General features: G+C 40.9%; 1 protein-coding gene across 4 annotated transcripts in view; it reads left to right on the top strand.

Annotated features, from left to right (window-relative positions):
* Positions 1–20,050, top strand: part of FAM13C (family with sequence similarity 13 member C) — a 124,579-nt gene that overhangs the window by 87,720 nt on the left and 16,809 nt on the right. For all 4 annotated transcript variants that reach the window (XM_024561270.4, XM_024561268.3, XM_045196034.3 and 1 more), the window contains 2 exons: positions 13,419–13,629; positions 14,747–14,885. In XM_024561270.4, coding sequence (XP_024417038.2) covers positions 13,419–13,629; positions 14,747–14,885 — 350 coding nt within the window. The remainder of the gene's footprint in view (positions 1–13,418; positions 13,630–14,746; positions 14,886–20,050) is intronic.

The following is a 20,050-nucleotide window of genomic DNA, read 5'->3' as shown; positions in this document are numbered from 1 at the left end:
GTGAGTCGTGTAGCTCATTCTGATCCTGTATTGTCCTGTTCTGTCTCATTATTTTTTAACTTTTAATTTCTGTATTGAAAAGTCTCAAAATAGGGTCTTATTTGTCTTAGTTTCTCTGGTTTTAATCCAGGGGATGATTGGTTAGCTAGCAAGCAGAAGGCAAATTAATGCTACCAGGAAGACTCCGACAGGAAGGAAACACTGACTGATATGAGTACAAATGAGAGCACAGATTACTTTTTTTTTTTTTTTTTTACACCTTAGGATCAGAGGTCTGCAGACTGCTTCCTGGATAGATGGTAGAAACAGGCTTAGGTGAGCTTGCTTCCTGAGATGTTCCTTATTTCAGGAACTGAAGCAAGAGATTTACAAAGTAATCTATTTTAGTGCCATTAGTGATAGTACATTTAAGTCATTATTGGTAAAAACAGACCCATATGGTATAAGCAGACAAAATACTTATCTCAGTTTTTGAAAGCTTACGAATAATAGTGGTTATAGCAACTGGTGGTAGCTACTGTTATCACTGAAGATTTTCTCTGATCCAGGCACTGGTCTGCACATTTTATACCTATTATGTCAAATTCTCACACTGACCTGTGAAGTAATGCTATTCGTAGTAAGGACACTGAGGCCTAGTGTAACCCTGCTAGTAAGTGGTAAATTTGTTCCCCACGATGCAGGTGGCCAGCTGGCTGTCCTTGTTGCCTGGTGAGCTCCCTTGCTCTGTTGCCCATTGTGTTTGGATGAGATGCAAGTAAAGTTGGACAGGAGCCAGTGTCAATCCAATTAGGTTTTGAAGTCAGATTATCAGACAATGCCCGTCTTCTTCCACCAGCCCCAACAAACAACGTACAAAACCAATAGAGAAGACTCAAGCCAAATACAAACTAACTTTGCAGTTACCTAATGTTTTGTGTACTATACAAGTATATGGAAAAGAGTGTTTAAATAAGATATGGTTATATGTATATTTTCTACTGTGACTTTAATGTGTGTGTACCTGTCTTATTCTATTGAAAGGTCAGGAATTGTTTTGCATTTTCGCATTCTAGATGGACAGGATTGTGAACAAGCTTATTAACCCTCCTTGCAGAGGAGTTTATGTGGGAATTGCTCATGCAAAGGAACTGTCAATATATTCCACGTTAAGTGTCAAATGGCAGAAATGGGCAGAAGGCTCCTTACAGAGGAGGCTTGTGGGTTGGATGCTGGATTTTCCAAAATGTGGGTGAATCTGCGATGTCTCAGAGCTTTTCCAAGAGAGTCTGTGAAAAAGGGAGATTCTGTCTCTCAGTCTCTATCTCTCTGTGCACATATGTGTGTGTGCAGGAGGCAGCAACAGCTCTTGCACATTTTCAAAGACAAAAGCCATCCTGGTGTTTTTCATCTTTGTAGAGCTTGTGCCGGCAGTTTTTAAATCAGGGCCTGTGATTGGGTGTCTGGAGTGATCTTTAACACCTTGGAACTTTACTTTCTTGTGTGTGTGTATAAATTCCCAATGAGAGTGCGATTGTATAAGATTAGCACAGGTGGCCATAAGTCTATAAAAGATTATAGTAAATTAAGTTTTCTCTTAAAGTCTAGCATCTAGTCCTGAGATTTACATGTGTATAAACATTCAATTAACAATTGTTAATGTCAGTAGTTAATAATAAAGACAAAATCCAAGTGATTTTTCACAGGAATATCTGGCTATAATATGCTACTAATTAACTATTAAAAGTGGACATTCACAAATATAAATTGATGTTACTTTAATGGATTTCAAACTTACTTCAGACTTGATTAGGCCATGATTTAAGTGAAGTTTAACTTTTGCATTGGGCATCGGAAATGATGATCTGAACCAAATATAATCTCTGTGTCTTGAGATCAAAATATTGACTTATAATTTGGATTTCTGGGTTACAAAGGTCAGTCTCACCGAGTAAAAGACCCAAAATGCTCCCTGTTCTAGAAATCCACTTAAAAACTGCACTTGCAGTAAGAGCACATGTCATGGCAGCCCTGGAGGGCACTGTGCTCTAAATAGTGTTCCTGAACCTTCCTGTACATCACAAGTACCAGGAAGCTTTTCAAACACGGGCATTCTCAGTCCTCATCTCTGGGTGGTCTGGGACGGAATCTTGGAATCTTTATATTTCTAGACTTCCTCTCTAATATTGGGAAGCACTATTCAAGTGGCAGTGTTTTGAATTAGGAGAGAGAACTTCGTGTTCTCTCAGGTTTTCTTTGACTCTGCTTCACCTTGGTGTCCAACAAAAATAGGCTTCCAGAACACAAGGACTTACAACTCAGGCTCCGTGACCTGTTGGCTCAGTCCGTTTACACCAGGAAGAGTGAGGGCCTCAAGTACCCACGTCTGTAGGCCAGAAATTGATGGGATGTGGACCTGGACAAGGGATGGTGACAGGGACAGATTTGAGGGGTATAGAGCCTCTTAAAGAAAATTGATAGGAAACCAGCTGAAAGGCAGTTTTGGGACTGTCCATGGGGTAACCGAGTACCCTGATTCGCCCAGAACTGTTCCTGTTTTGGCACGTGAAGTTCCACATGCTGGGGAATCCCCAGTCCCAGGCAATCTGGGCAGCTAGTCACCCCACCTGTAGGTTGCAAAGTGCATACAACACTTAGGCTCAAAATTCCTCTAAATGAACCAACAGCCTCTTACACCTGATGCAAATGTTTCCTCCGTGGCGTTAGTAAGCATGTATTCTGGTGTTGTGAATGGAAAATGAAATGAGGATTGTCTTTTTAACTGCTTGTCATCTTCAAAGTGCACATAGGGACTGTTTGACGTTTCATATGACTAAGCATAGTAATGCCTGTTCTGTCTGACCGCAGCTGATTGATGGCACAGAGTTCGTAGCCAAAGCTGTCACTGGAGATAACGATGAAGATAACTTATTACTAGAAATAATAATTCCTCAAAGTACCTAATTAATTCTTTTATTCTAAAATCTTGATTTTTCAGGTTGAACTTTCCAGTTGGGCAAGAGCTTCGTTGCTAATGTTGACTATTAGGGAACACTAATGGGGTCTATCTATTTACAGTCTGTAATTACTCCTGTGGCCTGTAGGGGTCTCCTAATGTCAAAGCTAAGGCAGAACAGAGTCAAAGAGGACCTTCTCTCTCACATTTTTAGACATTGTCCACTTGACTAGAAATTCCCAATTACTTGGAAGTACTTACTATACTTACAGATGTCTGGGCTTCCAATCTTAAAATGCAAAATTAAAATACAAAGATGAGGCCTAAACATTTCTAGGTTTGAGATCCTCCCCTGGTGACTCTTAGGTGCAGGGAGATTCAGGAACACTTTCTAGAACACAGAGTTCCTCTAAGGGTGCCATGAAATGTGTTCTTGCTGCAGATGCAGCTTATGATTGGACTTCTGGACCAAAGGAGTATCTCAGGCATCCCACTAGCTGAGTCTGATCATCCACATGACTTGACGCTTTATTCTGTCTGCCAGTAGCCTCAGACAGTCTTTGAAAGTCAGTAAGAGGTGGTCCCTATTACTTCAACCTCAGAAGTGCTCAGAATTTCAAATATCTTTCAGAAACTTTTTTCATTATGAGTCTATGTGTGTGTTATTTCTAAATCTTTCTTGACCCTTTTTATACTTTCAGTATGCAACACCGGTTGCTTTAACTAAAAAGTGGCTCCTACTGTGAAAAGTACCTCTTCTTTTTGTCCTAAATTGGTTCCTTTAAAAGCAGTGGTTTTCAAAAAATCAACCAGGGTTGATTTTACCCGCCTTGGGGGTATTGAGCAATATCTAGATATACTTGGAGGGTGAGTGGTGCTGGCATCTAGTGGGCAGAGGTCAAGGGTGCTCCTGAACATCTTGCAAGGCCCAGGGGCAACCCCTCCCCACACAGTCCCAGTGGAGAATTATCTGGTCCAAAATGTCAGTAGTTTCAAGGTTTAGAAGCCTTACTTTAAAATATTTTGAAGTAATAACATCAGCAATAGCTCACAATGACCTCTTCATTTGTGCCCCGCTTTGTCACATGGAGTTTCCCATTTTATCTTCAAAACAATTCTGTGAGGTAGGTGACATCATTACTCCCCGATGAAAGATGAGGAAGTAAACTTGGGGGGTTAATATAACGTGTTGAAGGCCCCACAGCTGCGGAGATGTGGCAGTGGGAGGAAAGGCAAGGAGTCAGGGGTTTTCCCCATTTGGACTCCATAGTCCAAGCGCTTCACACTATGGTATTTGCCACTCAGTCTAAGAGCGAAGTCCCCATAGTCCTAATATTCTAGAATTTGACATCAAGCCCTTTGTCAGCCCGTACATTCTCCACGCAACTAAGGTGTTTTGGAAGTCTTTTTTTTTTCTCTATCCACCCCCGACTTTGTTGTGTGGGACTGGAGAGACCTGGATTTGTAGTTGAGTGAGCTGTTGCAGCCCCTCTGTTCCGCAGTCATTTCCGCTCCTCTGATCTGAGCCATCGCAGGCCTGTGCCTTTCTTGGTGTGCATTTACCTGACCTGCATCGTATATTCCAGGCAGAGTCAAATAGAGCATTATTGGTAAATCTGGGCGCTGGTGTTACACGTCTACAAAATGACATTATTGGCAGAAATTTGGCAAAGTTTACAAGGGATCCCTGTATTCTTTCTTACAACTTTATGTGAAACTACAATGATCTCTGTAAAAATTGAATGAGTACCTAAAAAATATTGGCTTGGGGTGTTTTATAGAATAATTACAAAGTTAATTATATTTGTTGGATTGTTTTCCAAACTCTCCCTAGAGATGTTCACTATTTTCTTGACCTTTTTGTCATATCTGTGTATTCTGTAAAAGCTTCAAAGAAATCTCATTTCCTACCAAACTAATAGTTTAGTGCTTATTATTTTTAAAGAGTAGATATACTAGTTTTCTCCAGCTGTGCTGCCTACTGGCCCAGAGTGAAGGTCATCTGCCACTATTAAGCCTCCTCATGGTCTGTGGCCTTTGTCTGTGGTTGCTTAGCATTTTACTCTTTGAAATACATCAACATCATCTGCAAACTCAGACTTATGACTCAACTTCCTCATTGGTGTTATTTCTGAAATGTAAAATAAGATTAATTCAGGATCCATTTGCTAGCGTTAGGACTGACATGTTTGTCATAAAGATACTAATTCATCCCTGCTCTTTGCTGCATGTTGTTAAGTAGATTTTGTATCCATTACAAAACGTTTAGCCCAATCATCATTTGGTTTTGTTTTTAAACAAATTTTGATATGAAAAACATGCCATAGAGCTCTTGAAAGCCCAAGTAAATTATATTCTTTGGTTCTGCCTTATTCAGAAACATAGTTCTTTGCAGAATTTGATGCATTTGTCGGGTGATAGTGGACAGGTTATTTGATCTCTCTCTCTTTCAGTTTCCTTTTCTTTAAAATGGGAAAAAGGATAGTATCTATTTCTCAGGATTGTTGTGAGAATGATGTAGTTAAATGTATATGAGGCTCTTGGAATAATCCCCATGGTAAATGTCAGCTATCATTATTTAAAAAGCTGGGCATTTTTGCAATATTCAGAGTTTATGTTACCTTTCCTCCAGTTGATACTGCTTATGTTTGTCTTTAAAAATCTCATCTATCATAATTTTCAACTACTTTCAAGGTGTCTATATGCCATTAATACTGTTTACTCCCTAGGTCCCTTCTAGAGTCTTGCATATGATTGACATTATACTAATTCCCTTAAGCAAAAGGTATTTATAACAGCAGTAATCTATACAGCTGATGGCTGAATAATTACCTCCTATTACAGTTGAAACTACATTTGTTACCATAAAATCTATCTGGTGCAAAAACTATGACATAACTTGGCTAGCAAAGATCTTTATTATTAATAAATTTTTCTCTGATGCTTTTATAACCATCTTCATAGTCTCTGAAAGAGGGAGCTTCATATTAACTGCTTGTTTTCCAAACAAAAGTATTTTTAAATGATTTCAAAATGCATAAGTGACGATATAATTCTCCAAGGATGTTTCTATAACTGCCTTATTGGGAAGGAGTAAATCAGTCCAACAGCTGAAACTTTCAGGTGATTATTTTAAAAAAAATTAAATTCACTTTTTAAGGCAGGCCAAGAATTGTGGTAACACACACATTTCCATTTTCTTCACTACAACTCTTTATAAATGAGGATTCTGAGTTTGACAAGGTTTGCCTGGCCAAGGACGTAACAGCAGTGAGCAAGTGGCATCTCAGACCAAGCCTGGGGCTTCAACTCAACAGCCTGGGCTTTTAACAAACAGCCTTCTGGTTGTGCTATTTTTTTTTAATTAATAGATTTTCTTTTTAAGAACAGTTTTAGGTTTTTCAAACATTGAGCAGGCAGTACAGAGAGTTATCACATACTCATTTCCCCCACACGTAGTTCCCACATACTTTATAGCCATTTTAAACCTTTCTTTCTGGTTATTCATCCTTCCATGCTTATGAAGAGCACAGTGTGGAAGTGACCAGATGGAATGCCTAGACAGATAGATGCCCGGTGTCGGACACTCCTCTGGCCACCCCCTACCCCTGCCCTGCTGGTCCACGGTGGACAACTGCTCCCATCTCTTCCAGCTCCCAACACTCTTACTTTTCTGTGGCACTTTCTATCAGGGTTGGGGGTAAAGTTTTTTCTGACTAATTTTTTCTAACTGAAGTTGGACCCTAGTAAAGATACAGCCCCCACTGAAGGTTGGAATTGTTTTCATTAGTCTTTGTTTGCTTTGTACGTTTAATTTTCCTTCTGCAAAGTATGTCAGTTTATAAATGAAAACTCTCTTTGAAAATGGCTCTTGTTATCTTAATAGCACATTTTTATCAATGTACCCCTGAGGTGATTAGTGGTGCATGAATTGACTAGAAGACGTGGGGAGACTGAAAGATATCAGTATCCCAGCACCCCTCTTTCTCTGTATGTTCCCCATGAGGGAGCTTCTGAATCGTGGGCGCTGTTGGTGATGATGCTTGGTCTTTTCCTGGCCCCACTGCTTAGGCAGAGCTCTGTCACCTGAGCATGTGGCTCCATTTTTGTGAAACAGGAGCAAAAAAAAAAGTTTTCAGAGATCAGACAGTGTTTATTGGCCATTTCCCTTGGGTATTTCTCAGCTGTTCTTTGACATTGTGCATAGAGGCGGAGGCATAATCAGAGGAAACTGGAAAGATTTATCTAGTTACTTGGTAGGTTTCTCTAGAAGGTATTTTCTTCTTTCCTCCCCAAATTAGGCATTTGGTTTGGTGCCGTATAGAAACTGCCACTAAAAATATGAATTATCTCTGCCTGAGATGTCCTATAAAACAATGCAAAGAAAGGACTTCTTCCCTACTCCAGGAGTGCTCACACCTGCCCTCAGTGTGAGTTGCAATTCCACAGCCCACAGTATGGTTCTGATTAGGGTAAAGGCACGAATGTCTGAAGACCTCAGTCTTCCACAGGCTAGAAGTTCGTTCCACTGCATGTTTCCTCCGGGCAAACTTGGCCTCTGTCACACCGCCTCACCTTTCTCCTCAGCCACCCCACCACTGTGGTGTCTCTGTTTTTCTTCTTCCCCCATGGAGTTCTGCTGCTTCTCTTCATCAAACCGTCTATACCTCCCAAAATTGTGTTGTAAACAATATGCAATGCAAATAACAACGTGATTTTCCTTTGTTTGGGCCTTTGGAGGTTGTTTATTCCTTCGTCTTACTATTGAGACAGTGAAAATACTAAAAAGGAATTTTATGTCTTTTATGAAAGTGTATATGTTATTACTAGATTTTTAAAATAATCAGTTACAATGTACTCTGAAAATTTATGTATTCATGTATTTCTGCAATTAAAATGTTATGTTTACTTGGTAAAAAGTGCTGTATGTGTTGGGTGTAGTAGCAGTAATGCATGAAAAAAATATTCCAAAATTATTCCCTTATAATTCTCTAGGAAACATGAGTGATTGGATTAAATTTATCTTCAGAACTACTCAAAAACCCAAAACCTGGATCTGTATTTACTGATGGAAATTTAATTACAAGATTACAACCCAAATTGCAGAGGCAAGGAATAAGTTTAAATCTGAGCCAAGGCTTCTTGATCCATGTAGTTCTCTGGTTTTCAGGAGGGATTTTGGAATTTCTCATTGCTCAGCTAACCCAGTGCCCTAATCTACTGACTGTTCATTTTAACTGAGGTCAGCACATGGGCTCCTTCAAAATGAAATGAGGCTTACTGCCCCTGCCTCACTCTAGAAGCGGGTTTTGAGGAAGTGCATGCTGACCTTGAGCCTGGGAAAGCTCTGTCTCCTGAGTTTCCTACCTACACATCCAGGACTTACTGGGCACCTCCACCTGGATAACCCAAAATGCCTCTTAACTCAAAGCATCCAGAACTGAACTCATCTTTCCTTCCCCTAGCAGGCTCCCCTCCTGAATTCTCTAACTAGAGAAAAGATACCACCAAAAAATACCAAACAACAATTAGCATTTATGGATAGATGATTATGCCCTCTTCCCCAGGCACTGTTCTAACCACTTAAAATTTCCTAATCTATTAAAAATCTTCCTAACAATCTATAAGGTAGTTACTGTTATCATTCTCACCTGAAACAGGACTTGGCATACAGTAGATGGTCAATAAACATTTGTTAAATGAATGAATTCCCGTTATACTGATGGGAAAACTGTGATTGAAAACAAGTGAGTAATGTGTCCCAAGTCACACATACGAGACTGGGATTTGGATGTAGGTGTTTCTGAGCCTATAGGCTATGCTTTTATCTGTGATGGCAAATTACCTCTTGGGCTCTGCACGGTGCCTGTCATAAAGCCTAGCCGTGCTTTCAGAGTGACAAGTTTCCCGCCCCTGTAGCTCCCTGATGTTTCTGGTGGCCATCCACAGAAGCTGGCACACAGAAGCCTGCTTGAAATGCCAGCCTCCCACCACTCAGGAACTAGGTCAGCCTCACTAACCTGGAATCCCTCTTCAACTGTCCTCATTCCTGCCCTGTCTATCCTAACCTCGGAGGTAGCTTCTCCTCTCTCCGCGGTCTCTGAGCAAAAAAGCTCTCTAGTTTCCCCAGGCTTACTTGTTGGGATGACTGCAGGCTTTCCTGTCTTCTCTGTTGTGACCTCACAGCTAATCCCTAGTGCCTGTAGGCACTCAAATTCAGCATACCATAAACCCAAATCATTGTGTTTGCACCAGATGTTTTGGGGTTATTTTGTTTTGGTGGTCCCCTCATGAGAATCACACTTTTGGCTCGTTTGGCTTTTAAAACCCACAAAGGCTGGCGTTTGGCATTTTAGAATGCTACCTGAGAACACACCATGGTGAGCAAACCCAAGGGGACAAATGGAATAAACCCACAAGGCTATGGCTAATTTATTGCTCAGTCAGATCTCAGCAGTCCATCTCAAATGGTTGCAGGTAGAGATCTGCTTAAATTTTGACTTTAAAAATTCACATTAGAAAAAGATATTTTTAAGTCTGACTGACTCGTGTAACAGCTGTAATACAGCACCTGGTTCTGCCTGGGGTTGCAGCCAGATCAGCCCCGCTCTCTTGGCCTTCACATGCTAATGATAAGTATTTGTCTTCCCTACACTCCCTATTGCTCAGTGAGTGGGCTGCCAGAAACACTCTTCAGCTCTGGGGTCAGGGCTGTGGAGTCTTCCACCGCAGGCGCCAGTCACACCCTCCCTGAATGGATTAATGCGGGCATGCCACCTTCCCTACTGAATTTAAAATGAAGATCATGGTGCTACTAGCTTCACATGCTTGTTAGGGAGATTAAACATATGCATAAACTCTTATGACAAGTTCGAGGACAAAGTGAGTCATTCCATAACTATTGTTTGTGGTTATTATTCTTACTTGTAAATAAGCACTGTACTTGGGACAACATGCTGAGGGGCACGTTGGCTCATTTCAAATATTATCCCCATAGGGACTCCTAGCGTAGTTGTTGTTCAATAAGAGAAGGTAATATTCAGCTTTCTTACTTTGATGATATTAATTATTAAAATAATGGTTCTCATGATTATTTTATTTTTAGCAGTTTCCATGCCTTATCTCAGTGTTTCACCAAATACATGTGCTATATAAAAGATGCATGGGTGAACAGTGTTAGTTTTAATAGGAATATATTTTCGTGTGTCTTAGTGGGGAAAAAAATGTAACTAGCACATCAAATTCATGATTTCTTGGCTGTCACGGCCTAGGGGGAAGCTGAAATTTTAAAAAGCTGTAGATTGAAATTAATTTGTCTAAAATACATAGTAAATATATAACTTTATACATATATACATGTGTATATATACATATAATCTGCACTTCGATATGCATATATAGTAAAAAAGGTTTATGAGGATAGGACAAACATTTGTAGAAGATAGTTGCATTTCATTTCATTTTCACTTTGTCTTATGAAACAGGCACCGCTATTCCCCTCATGTTACAGATGTCAGAACTGAGTTATGAAAGGGTCTAGTATTTGTGATGTCTCTCTTAACAAGAGGTAGGCCTGGGATTCAAACTCGCCATCTTTGCTGTCTGTTGTGCCATCTCTGGGGTTGTTTCTCACTTCTTTTCTCAGGAAAGCTTACTTTGTTTTTAAAAAGTTTTAATATTAACATTTATTGTTTTTCCTTCCGATAAAATTGAGACTCATTTGTTACAGAAATTTCAGAAAATATAAAGGAAAAAGAAGTAAAACATTTTTTATTGTTAGAAGAACACTTACATGAGATCCACGTTTCTAACAACTTTAACTGTACACTACGGTATTGTTACTATAGGCAAGAGGCACAGCAGATCTTGTCCTTTTCTACCACAGCCCTGTACAAGGGGCCGACCAAGGACACCGAGAGAGGTCTGAGAACCCGCTGGAGCCCCGCGAGAGCGGACAGAGACTCCTAGTTCCTAGACCCTTTCCTCTAGACCACATTGCATTATACGCCAGGCCCTGGCAAGCCATTCCTTCCTTTGGAAGGAAAAGCAGTGTGTCCCCTGAGAACCATCAGAAGCCATCCAAGTTAATACTGCCATAAGCTTCTCCCTACTGGGGAGCAGGGCCTGTAGGGGTGGCCCTGGGCTCTGTTCCCAGGACGGCAGTGGTGATGGCTGGCTCTGAAGCTGCACTCGCTTTTTCCAAACAAGGAGCTCAGCAATTCCGTCTACACAGATGCGCACACCTATCCAGGCACCAGCTGATTTAATTAAGCCCTTTTCAACCCGAATGGTAAGTCTGGGCAAAGATCTGAGGTGCTACCAAATTATGAGTTTTTGACTCTTTGTTAGGTTTCAACTGGTCACTTTGGGATCCTTCTGGCTCACTGCTTCCTTGACTGGTGAGTTGGAGGGAGGGGGATCAGGATGTTAATTCGGCAGCACTGGTAAATTATTAGAGTACCAGAGGAAGCAGACACCATGTAAATGGGGGTTTATAGTTACTATTGTAGTGCAGTTAAAACACAGCTGTTCATCATAATCTGTGGCTCTTTGAAGTGACATTTTAGGACTCTGGGTTTCAGAAGCTGAGCGATTTTCTTACCTCTACTTCAGTCTGTGGTTGGGAAGCCGAGTGCCTTCATTGGGACATTACAAAACAGCAGCAGGGGACCCATGTCAGTTTTGACTCTGGGGCAACCGCTGAGATGAAGGGTCGAAGGCCTCAGACCTTTCCTGCTTCAACAAAAATTCCAGTCCCAGGAGCTTGCTAAAGATTCCTTTCTTCCCCATGATTATCATCAAAAGATACTACTGCCCAGAAACAGGTAATATGAATAAAACGCATTTCTTTTTAGCTGGTCTAAGCCTGTTGGTTTAAAAAAAGGATTTGGTAAGGAACGTTTATGCCTCCTAGTGGGTTTTGAAGGTGATTTTTAGTGTACGCTGTTATTTTTTGGTTAGTAACTCTCCTGTTACACCTTAGGGCTCCTGCCACAGCCACACTGTTTTCTGGGTAAGTTATTCTGAGCAAGAGCGCTGCCTGTGGTGAGTTGTGTCAGTCACAGCAGCACATCTTGCCTGTGAGTCGGGGCCCTGGCATTCTTCTAGCTCCAACTCCCCCAGCTCTAGTCCTGTCCAGCCTCAGCCACGGACACAAAAGAGCTGTCAGTGAGTTTCAAAGGTGCAGAAGGAGGTGTTATTCACCCTTGTGGTCTGCAATCCAAAGGGGAAGAAGCCAAGTGAAAACACACTAATCAGACCTTTGATGCTACACAAAGCAAACTGCATTTCAAGCTTTGGAGAACACGGGTTATTCTAAACCTGATTAAGATTCATCCGGTACCACATTGTGATCAATGTTTATTTTGGAAAAGTAGATTGTCATTATTTTCAGTTTCTGCTTATTCGTCCAGAAAATCTTTGTTTTCCTCTCCTTTGGGATAGTAGGTGTAAGAGAAAGCTTTGGTTGTCCTGACTTGTTTGCTGGGCAGAACTGAGGAGTTTGTTTTGGCTGCTCCTTGAATAATTCTGTACCGAGGCCCGTGATGGAGAGACTCTCATCCTGGCCACCCCAACTCAGTGCTCTAACGTTCCTCACGGTGCTTGTACTCACTTCTGTAGCACGGATTGCCCAATTCTGGAGCGAGCCTGGCATGGGGCGCTAGTGAGCTCATTTAAAAAGGGAATGAATGACCACACTGAGAATTTAGGCACAGGGCTGCCTAAGCAGAGGGTTTGGAGCAGGTTTTGTTCTTGTTTTTTATTTTTGTCCAAAATAAAATGCTACACGAAATTCTAAATTTTAACGTGCTTTGTAATTGCTATGTATTATAGCTTCTTTTGATCTTTTAGTGCATTTTTTGTATATCTAAATCTATGCTTTTTCATATAAATGGAATCATTCCTATTTTGTTTTGAAATCTGTGCTTTGAATTTAGCATATTTTGAACATCATTCCATGTTGATAAGCAGAGTTCTGCATCATTTTTAATGACTGCTGAATAATTTTCTGCCTGGGGATCCCTTTCTTCCTCTCTTCCTTTCTTGTTTTCTCGTCTCTTCTCTTCCTTCACTGGAGATTGTATTATCCCTTTTCTTCTTCAGAATCTATCATCTTTTGTTCCAGCTTTGTGTTATCGTTGCCCTTTTTTCACTAAACATTTTGTAATTCACCCTTCAATGTTTAAAAATAATATGAAATAAAGAGAAGATGTTCGTAGTTGTGGGCTGTTTGTACACCGACTCTAACTGATACCCAAATCATTTGTGTTTTCATTTCTTTGTTGTTGGTAGCTTTGTAATATTTTTTGTCATGGGTCTGTGAGAACAAACATGACAGTATTTTGAAAGCCTTTCATATCCCCAGAAGACTGGAAATGACAAAGGGGCAAGATAACGAATGTTGATGATTCTTATTTAGGAATACGACAGTCTCAAGCCCTCTGTCACTTCTAAACCCTGGTGATTTATCTTGTTTCCTCAGACCCCGTGCCATTCTACAGAGACGGACAGAACGGAGCAGACAGTGCCCCAGAAGACCTTCAGTCTTTTGGGACCAGCCGGCTGCTCTATCACATCACTGACGGTGACAACCCGCTGCTGTCCCCGCGGTGCTCCATCTTCAGCCAAAGCCAGAGATTCAACTTAGACCCGGAATCAGCCCCCTCTCCGCCCAGCACTCAGCAGTTTATGATGTAAGAAAACCTTGTTTTGTTATTTTCATCTCATATAGTCTTTTTTAAGAACTATATTTACAAACTACAGTGAAGTATGTCTGAAATAGTGCAAATGTGCCTACCGAATGCAACTGGGACACCTGAACAATAAATGGCAAAAATCGGTGTACTTTCTAAGTGGGAATGCTGTTTCCAGCCTTCTTATCTCGGGAGGAAGTGGTCACGAGATACAGGCCACCCCAGGGCTTGCATGATTGAATATTTTTGGTGAAATGCCCAGATACTTAAGTATATGTGTGTGCAAATAACAAGAGTATCATTCTTCATGAGTTCAATATTCTTTCCACATCCAACAGTGGCTTCAGTGGATGGACCGTAGCAACACTTAGTTGTCCACCTCTGCTTCTTCTTAGATTCTAAAAAAGTGGGAGCTTAAAATAGCTGCCTTCCCAAGAAAAGGTGTGGAACTGTGTGTTCTTTCCTTCTTTTTTAAGTTCCACAAGTAATTTTGATTCATAGCTAAAATGAGATTCCCTTGGCTAAAATACATTCAGGAAAATCTCTACTATCTCCTTAATAATTTCAGCTGCTATTCATGAATTTATTCGAACCTGAGGCCATGGGCTATATGCTGTTAGACTTGAAGGAGTTAGCAAATTATTGCTTTTTTAAAGTGTGCATAATGTGAGAGGGTGGATGCATTTTCTGGAGAGGAGGCCCATTCCATTCATCAAATCCCCAAAGTCTCTATATGTCAGGAAAAGTTAGCTACTCATCTAAATCTTCCTTGAAAATGTTAGTAGGTGTGGTTCATGTACTCTAATGGGGATCGTGCTACAATAGGGCTGTCTCTTTCTAGTCTTAAATTGGTTTCCTCCAAGCTATAGGAAATGTGTTTCCTGGACCAATATCCCGACATTCGTTCATTGAAGTCTGTGATGACATTTGCCCACAATAGTGTGCTATGATCAGGGGTCTCCATTAATGAGCAGATGCTACTATGGTAGACTCATCAAATGATGCACTGCCCTCTGGACCGCTCTAGCAATCCAGGAAGCTTGGTTTGTAGAGCAGCAAAGGCATTTAGGAAGACCGTTGTTTTTGACCATTCTCTCCCTCCCTGCGATCGTGGCAGGCCCCGAAGTTCTTCCCGGAGTGGCTGTGGTGGGGGCAAGGAGCCGCAGACCATTGCCCAGCTCACCAAGCACATCCAGAGTCTCAAGCGGAAAATCCGGAAATTTGAAGAAAAATTTGAACAAGAAAAGAAATACCGGGTAAGGACTGTGGGGTTTAAAATACGAGCGTGGACTGTGTCAAGAGATGTGTTGGCTTTTCCTTTTTGAGTACTCCTCTGTACCAGAGACGGCTCCATTTCCATTGGCCAATCCACTGGAAATTGAGTTCCCATCTTGGGTCTGTCTTGTCTTCACATGCTGTAAGCTGACATCTCCTAAGATGTCTCCTAACAATTAATTATAACTCTATTTCCAAACTGATGTAATTATTGATCCCCCTCCTCCTTTTTTCCTCCAAGGAGCCTTACTATCACTAGTGTTCCTAAAACTTAAATTTTGAAACGCTTTTGAATTATGTTCTTATTTTTTCTTTAACTCCTTCCCATCTGCATTTTCATAAGAACCTATTAACGACCCAAAGGACAGAATCTCTAATTGCAGAATGAATGAGGGAGAGAGAGTTTTCTTTGACATTAAAGTACTTCCTGGTTGATGGATGGGGAACTTCTCAAGTGACATCTGTTCGGGCCAGTCACGGAAACACACCCTGACCCCTCCTTTCCTGTCAGAGAGACACTGGCTTCGTGCTGGTGCTGCAGTGTTGTAATCATGAACCTTTTCTTACATAAGATACGGTAAAGTCAGAGGTAAGTGTCTCAATAGCCAATACTGGTTTTATTTATTTTCTTTAGTGGTGGCCATGTCGTAGAGGAAAATAATGTTCGTGTGGAATTGCACAAAGATATTGGGTCTTTGGCCGAGGGCCCAGAACAGCTTGTTATTAGAATAAAAGAGAACTGGGAATAATGTTTCATACATTCTGAAATATTTAGAGGCTCACTGAGCACTTGGTATGGGGGTAATCAGCAGGTCCCTGTGAGTGTAGGATGAGTTCTGGGAGGGAGGTGAGGGCAGGTAATGAACCACTCTCCTGTTCTGTCTTGTATTTCCCACTGAGGCTTTACATTTACTAAAGGTGTGGATTGCAGCTTTGCAAAATGGAAAAAAATCAGAGTGACTTTCAGGACAACCTAACTGAGAATGTTAAAGATTATTCTCTCCTTTGAAGTCAGGGAGTCACAGCTACGTACTATTTTCTTTATAGAGCAGAGGGGTGCGCTACAGATTGGGAGTACAGGTAAGGCAAGTGAGGCCCAGGGAAGGCTTATAACTTGCCTAAGGTAGTTATGCTCTGTCAGTTCAGGCTTGGGTGGTAGATTAAGTCTGAGTAGGTTTTACAATGGAGGAGTAGAAGTAAAATTCATGAACATCCATGTTTTAAAGCTCCAGGTATCCTAAGGAAGCTGACTTTCCCTGTTTGCTGGGGGAGTGTTACTGGATCTGTGAGGCCCTCGTATTGGAAACTGTTGAGTGACAAGTACGGGCTCCATTCCCAGGGCCTGTTAACTGAACTCACCTGGCAGTTCTTGAATTAGGCTGACCTGGATTTAAGTCCAGCACAGCCACATAATAACTTGTGACTTTGGATTTGTTTCTTTACCTTTCTGAGTCTCAGTTTATCCATCTGTATAGTGGAATTAATATCAGTAGTGACTTCAGAAGTTTGTGAGTATTAAATAAGGGAGTACACACATAAAGCTTATTACAGTGTTTAGCACAAAGGAAGTAAATGGTTCTGGGTGTTACCAACTTCCGAATGTATTTAAGTGATATCAGAACAGGCTAAACCATGGTAGCCCCTGCTTGTCAGAAATTGAAGGGGAATTGTGCACATTAGATCTCTACTTTTCTCCATGAGGCCACAGGCTCTGTGGCTTTTTCTCAACTATAACAGCTATGTAGAACCTGACTATTTTAGAAGAGAATTTCTCCTAGCACCTCCTTTGTTTAGAGAAGCTTTAAAAGCAGAACAGACACATGTCCACACAATTAAACACTCACACATACAGATGGATGAATCCAGGCACAGTGGGGTCAGGAGGCTTCGCGGTTACCCCTGCTTTAGTGTCTAGTCTTTGGTGTAATCACAACCTACCGTGTCTCAGGAAACAGGGATGCTTCTCACCTTTCCTGTCAGGGTGCCAGGCTGGGCTTAGAGGTTTGACATTGTCAGTGGGATTCCACTGGTTGCTATGCCTAAGGCTTTCCTTCCTGGCAGCCTGACCATGGAATGAATAGCACTCACTGCTCATTTTCAGTCTACCTCCTGCCAGGCCTCTGTGCTAGCTACTCTGGTACCATGGTGTAACTTATATCGTCCTCTCTCTGTCGAGCATAACCGGTTCACATTCCTATACAAAACTATGTTTATTCCCTGCAACTGGTTTAACATTTAACTGTCGTTTAACTAAACTCATAGGCCTACGACAGGCTGCTTTAGCCAGATGCCCATTTTCATAGTAGCTAGAGAAGTTAGAACTAGAAGGGCTCAACCAGTCTTGTTTTCTTATTTGGCCATTGAGAAATTGAGTCCCAGAGAAGGGAAGTGACTTCCCCAGCATCACACCGCAAAGGCTTGATCTAGCCAAGACAACAACTCAGATATCTTCATTTCTAATCTAGAAATCTTTCTAAAGTGTCTTTTGAACTGTCATTAGGAGACCACAATTCTAATCCAGTGGAACCCTCGGTAAGGGACTGTGGAGCCCCATTATAATTTCCCTGAACAAAATTTACACTGTGTAATTTCTCAGCATATGGCTTTTGAGGGTCTTTTAAACTGAAATTATTCAGTCCAAAAGTTATCACCATACCTGACATCAAACTATAGTATAAGGCCACAGTAATCAAAACAGTCTGGTACCATCATAAGAACAGACACATAGATCAATGGAACAGAATAGAGAGCCCAGAAATAAAACCAAGTCTCTATGGTCAATTAATATTCAACAAAGGGGGCAGAAGCATAAAATGGAATAAAAATAGTCTCTTCAACAAATGGTGTTGGGAGATCTGGACACCTACATGCAAAAAAAAAAGAAACTTGACCACCAACTTACACCATACACAACAATAAACTCCAAATGGATAAAACACTTAAATATAAATCCTGACGCCATAAAAATCCTTGAGGAGAACACAGGCAGGAAAATCTCAGATATTCCACACAGCAATATTTTCACTGATATGTACCCTAGAGCAAGGGACATAAATAATAAACAAAGGGGACTTCATCAAAATGAAAAGATTCTGCATGGCTAAAGAAAATATCAGCAAAATGATAAGAGAACCAACCATATGGGAAAATATATTTGCCAATGATATCTCAGACAAGGGTTTGATCTCCAAAACATATAAAGAATTCACTATTCCAATCTAGGAAAACAAACAATCCAATTAAAAAATGGGCAAAGGACCTGAACACTTCTCCAAGGAGGACTTAGAGAGGACCCAGAGACATAGGAAAGGATACTCAACATCACTATTCAGCAGAGAGATGCAAATTAAAACCACAGTGAGATACCACTTCACACCAGTGAGGATGGCCATCATAAACAAATCAACAAACAACAAGTGCTGGCAAGGTTGTGGAGAAAAGGGACCCCTAGTGCACTGTTGGTGGGAATGCAGACTGTTGCAGCCTCTATGAAAAACAGAATGGAATTTCCTCAGAAAACTAAAAATGGAACTCCTTTTTGACCCAGCAATTCCACTGCCGGGATTATACCCTAAGAATCCTAAAACACCAATTCAAAAGAACCTATGCACCTCAATGTTCATAGCAGCACAATTTACAATAACTAAGTGCTGGAAGCAACCTAAGTGCCCATCAGTAAATGAGTGGGTCAAAAAACTGTGGTACATTTACACAATGGAATGCTATTCAGCAGAAAAAAAGAAGGGGCTCCTGCTATTTGTGACAGCCTGGAACTGGGTGGAACTGGAGAGCATTATGCTAAGTGAAATAGGCGAGGGAGTGAAGGACAAATACCATATGATCTCACCTATAAGTGGAACCCAATCAACAAAACAAACAAGCAAGCAGAATACAACCAGAGACATGGAAATAAAGAACAAACTGACAGTAACCAGAGGGGAGAGGGGAGGGGTATAATAGGGGAAAGAAGGGAAAGGATCATCAAGGAACATGTATAAAGGACCCATAGACAAAGGCAAAGGGGTGAAGGATTGAGTGTGGGAGGTTGTGGGGGGGGGAGTGGTGGAAGGAAAATGGAGACAACTGTACATTTACAATAAAAGAAATAAAATTCTAATTGGTCATACCTAAAAAAAAGGCTGAAAGAGCCACAGCTTGTATAAGAAAACTTTCCATGTGATTTAAAAGCAGCTATCCTTATGAGCTTGATATAACCTCTTTTGAAAGGTTTCCCAGGAACAGGGAAATAAAACATTTCATTTCAGAAAATTCCAGGCTTTAAAATATTTTGTCAGAAAATTCTGCCTTAACTTTCTCCTACGTCCTGTTTGAGGGAGTGAAAGCTCATTTCTTTGGTGATTATTGGCTTAGGGTATTAGATTTTTGTTTTTGTTTTTAACAGTTTTTCAAAAGATGGTATTAAGTATGTGGAGCATATCCAGTGAAAAAGACAGGTCCCAAAGACTCTGATTCTTCGGATCAGAGTGGAGAATTTTGTGAGGATTTAGAGAAACCGAATATAAAACATTGACTGTCCATATAGCCAGATTGTTACCTAAGCCAAAGCACTTGCCTATTTATCAAGGAAGTAGCACAGTGCATCATTCTAGCAAATGATGGATAGGACCAGGCTAAGCTACGTATTTTGGAGGCATGCCTCCTATATCACTGTCCATGGTTCTGAAACCCGGCTTCCCTTGTGGAAACCACAGTATCCCCTCTGAGCTTCCCGAGGAAAAATAATCAAATAACCACTGTCATTTTCCTTCAGTCACCTTTTCCATCCTGATTTTAAAAGTATGGTTTTTACAGCATTCTAGAAGTGACAGAAGCATGTCTTATGTTTCACAACAAATCTAATCCCATGTGCATTCGTGAACCTGTCACATAAGCACAATTTCCCCTTTGATCTTGAGAGGAACACATTCATTTCCCTATGCCTCTCTCACCAAAACCTTGATGTTATGTGGATTTAGTGGATCTCAACGAAACATAGCAGAGCCTGTAGACTTGGTCACTAACATTATACACATTTTTGGCTATTATGATATTTATGGTTATGCCATCTTGAGAATTACTGATTATTTCCTTGTATATCCTCAATTCAAAGTAACTATTAATTTTCTTGAGCCTGCATTTAAGTTAC

The sequence above is a fragment of the Desmodus rotundus genome, chromosome 4 (assembly GCF_022682495.2).
Source record: "Desmodus rotundus isolate HL8 chromosome 4, HLdesRot8A.1, whole genome shotgun sequence".
Classification (NCBI taxonomy): Eukaryota; Metazoa; Chordata; class Mammalia; order Chiroptera; family Phyllostomidae; genus Desmodus; species Desmodus rotundus.
Note: the sequence above shows the minus strand (reverse complement) of the source record. Positions and strands in the feature narration are given on the sequence as shown.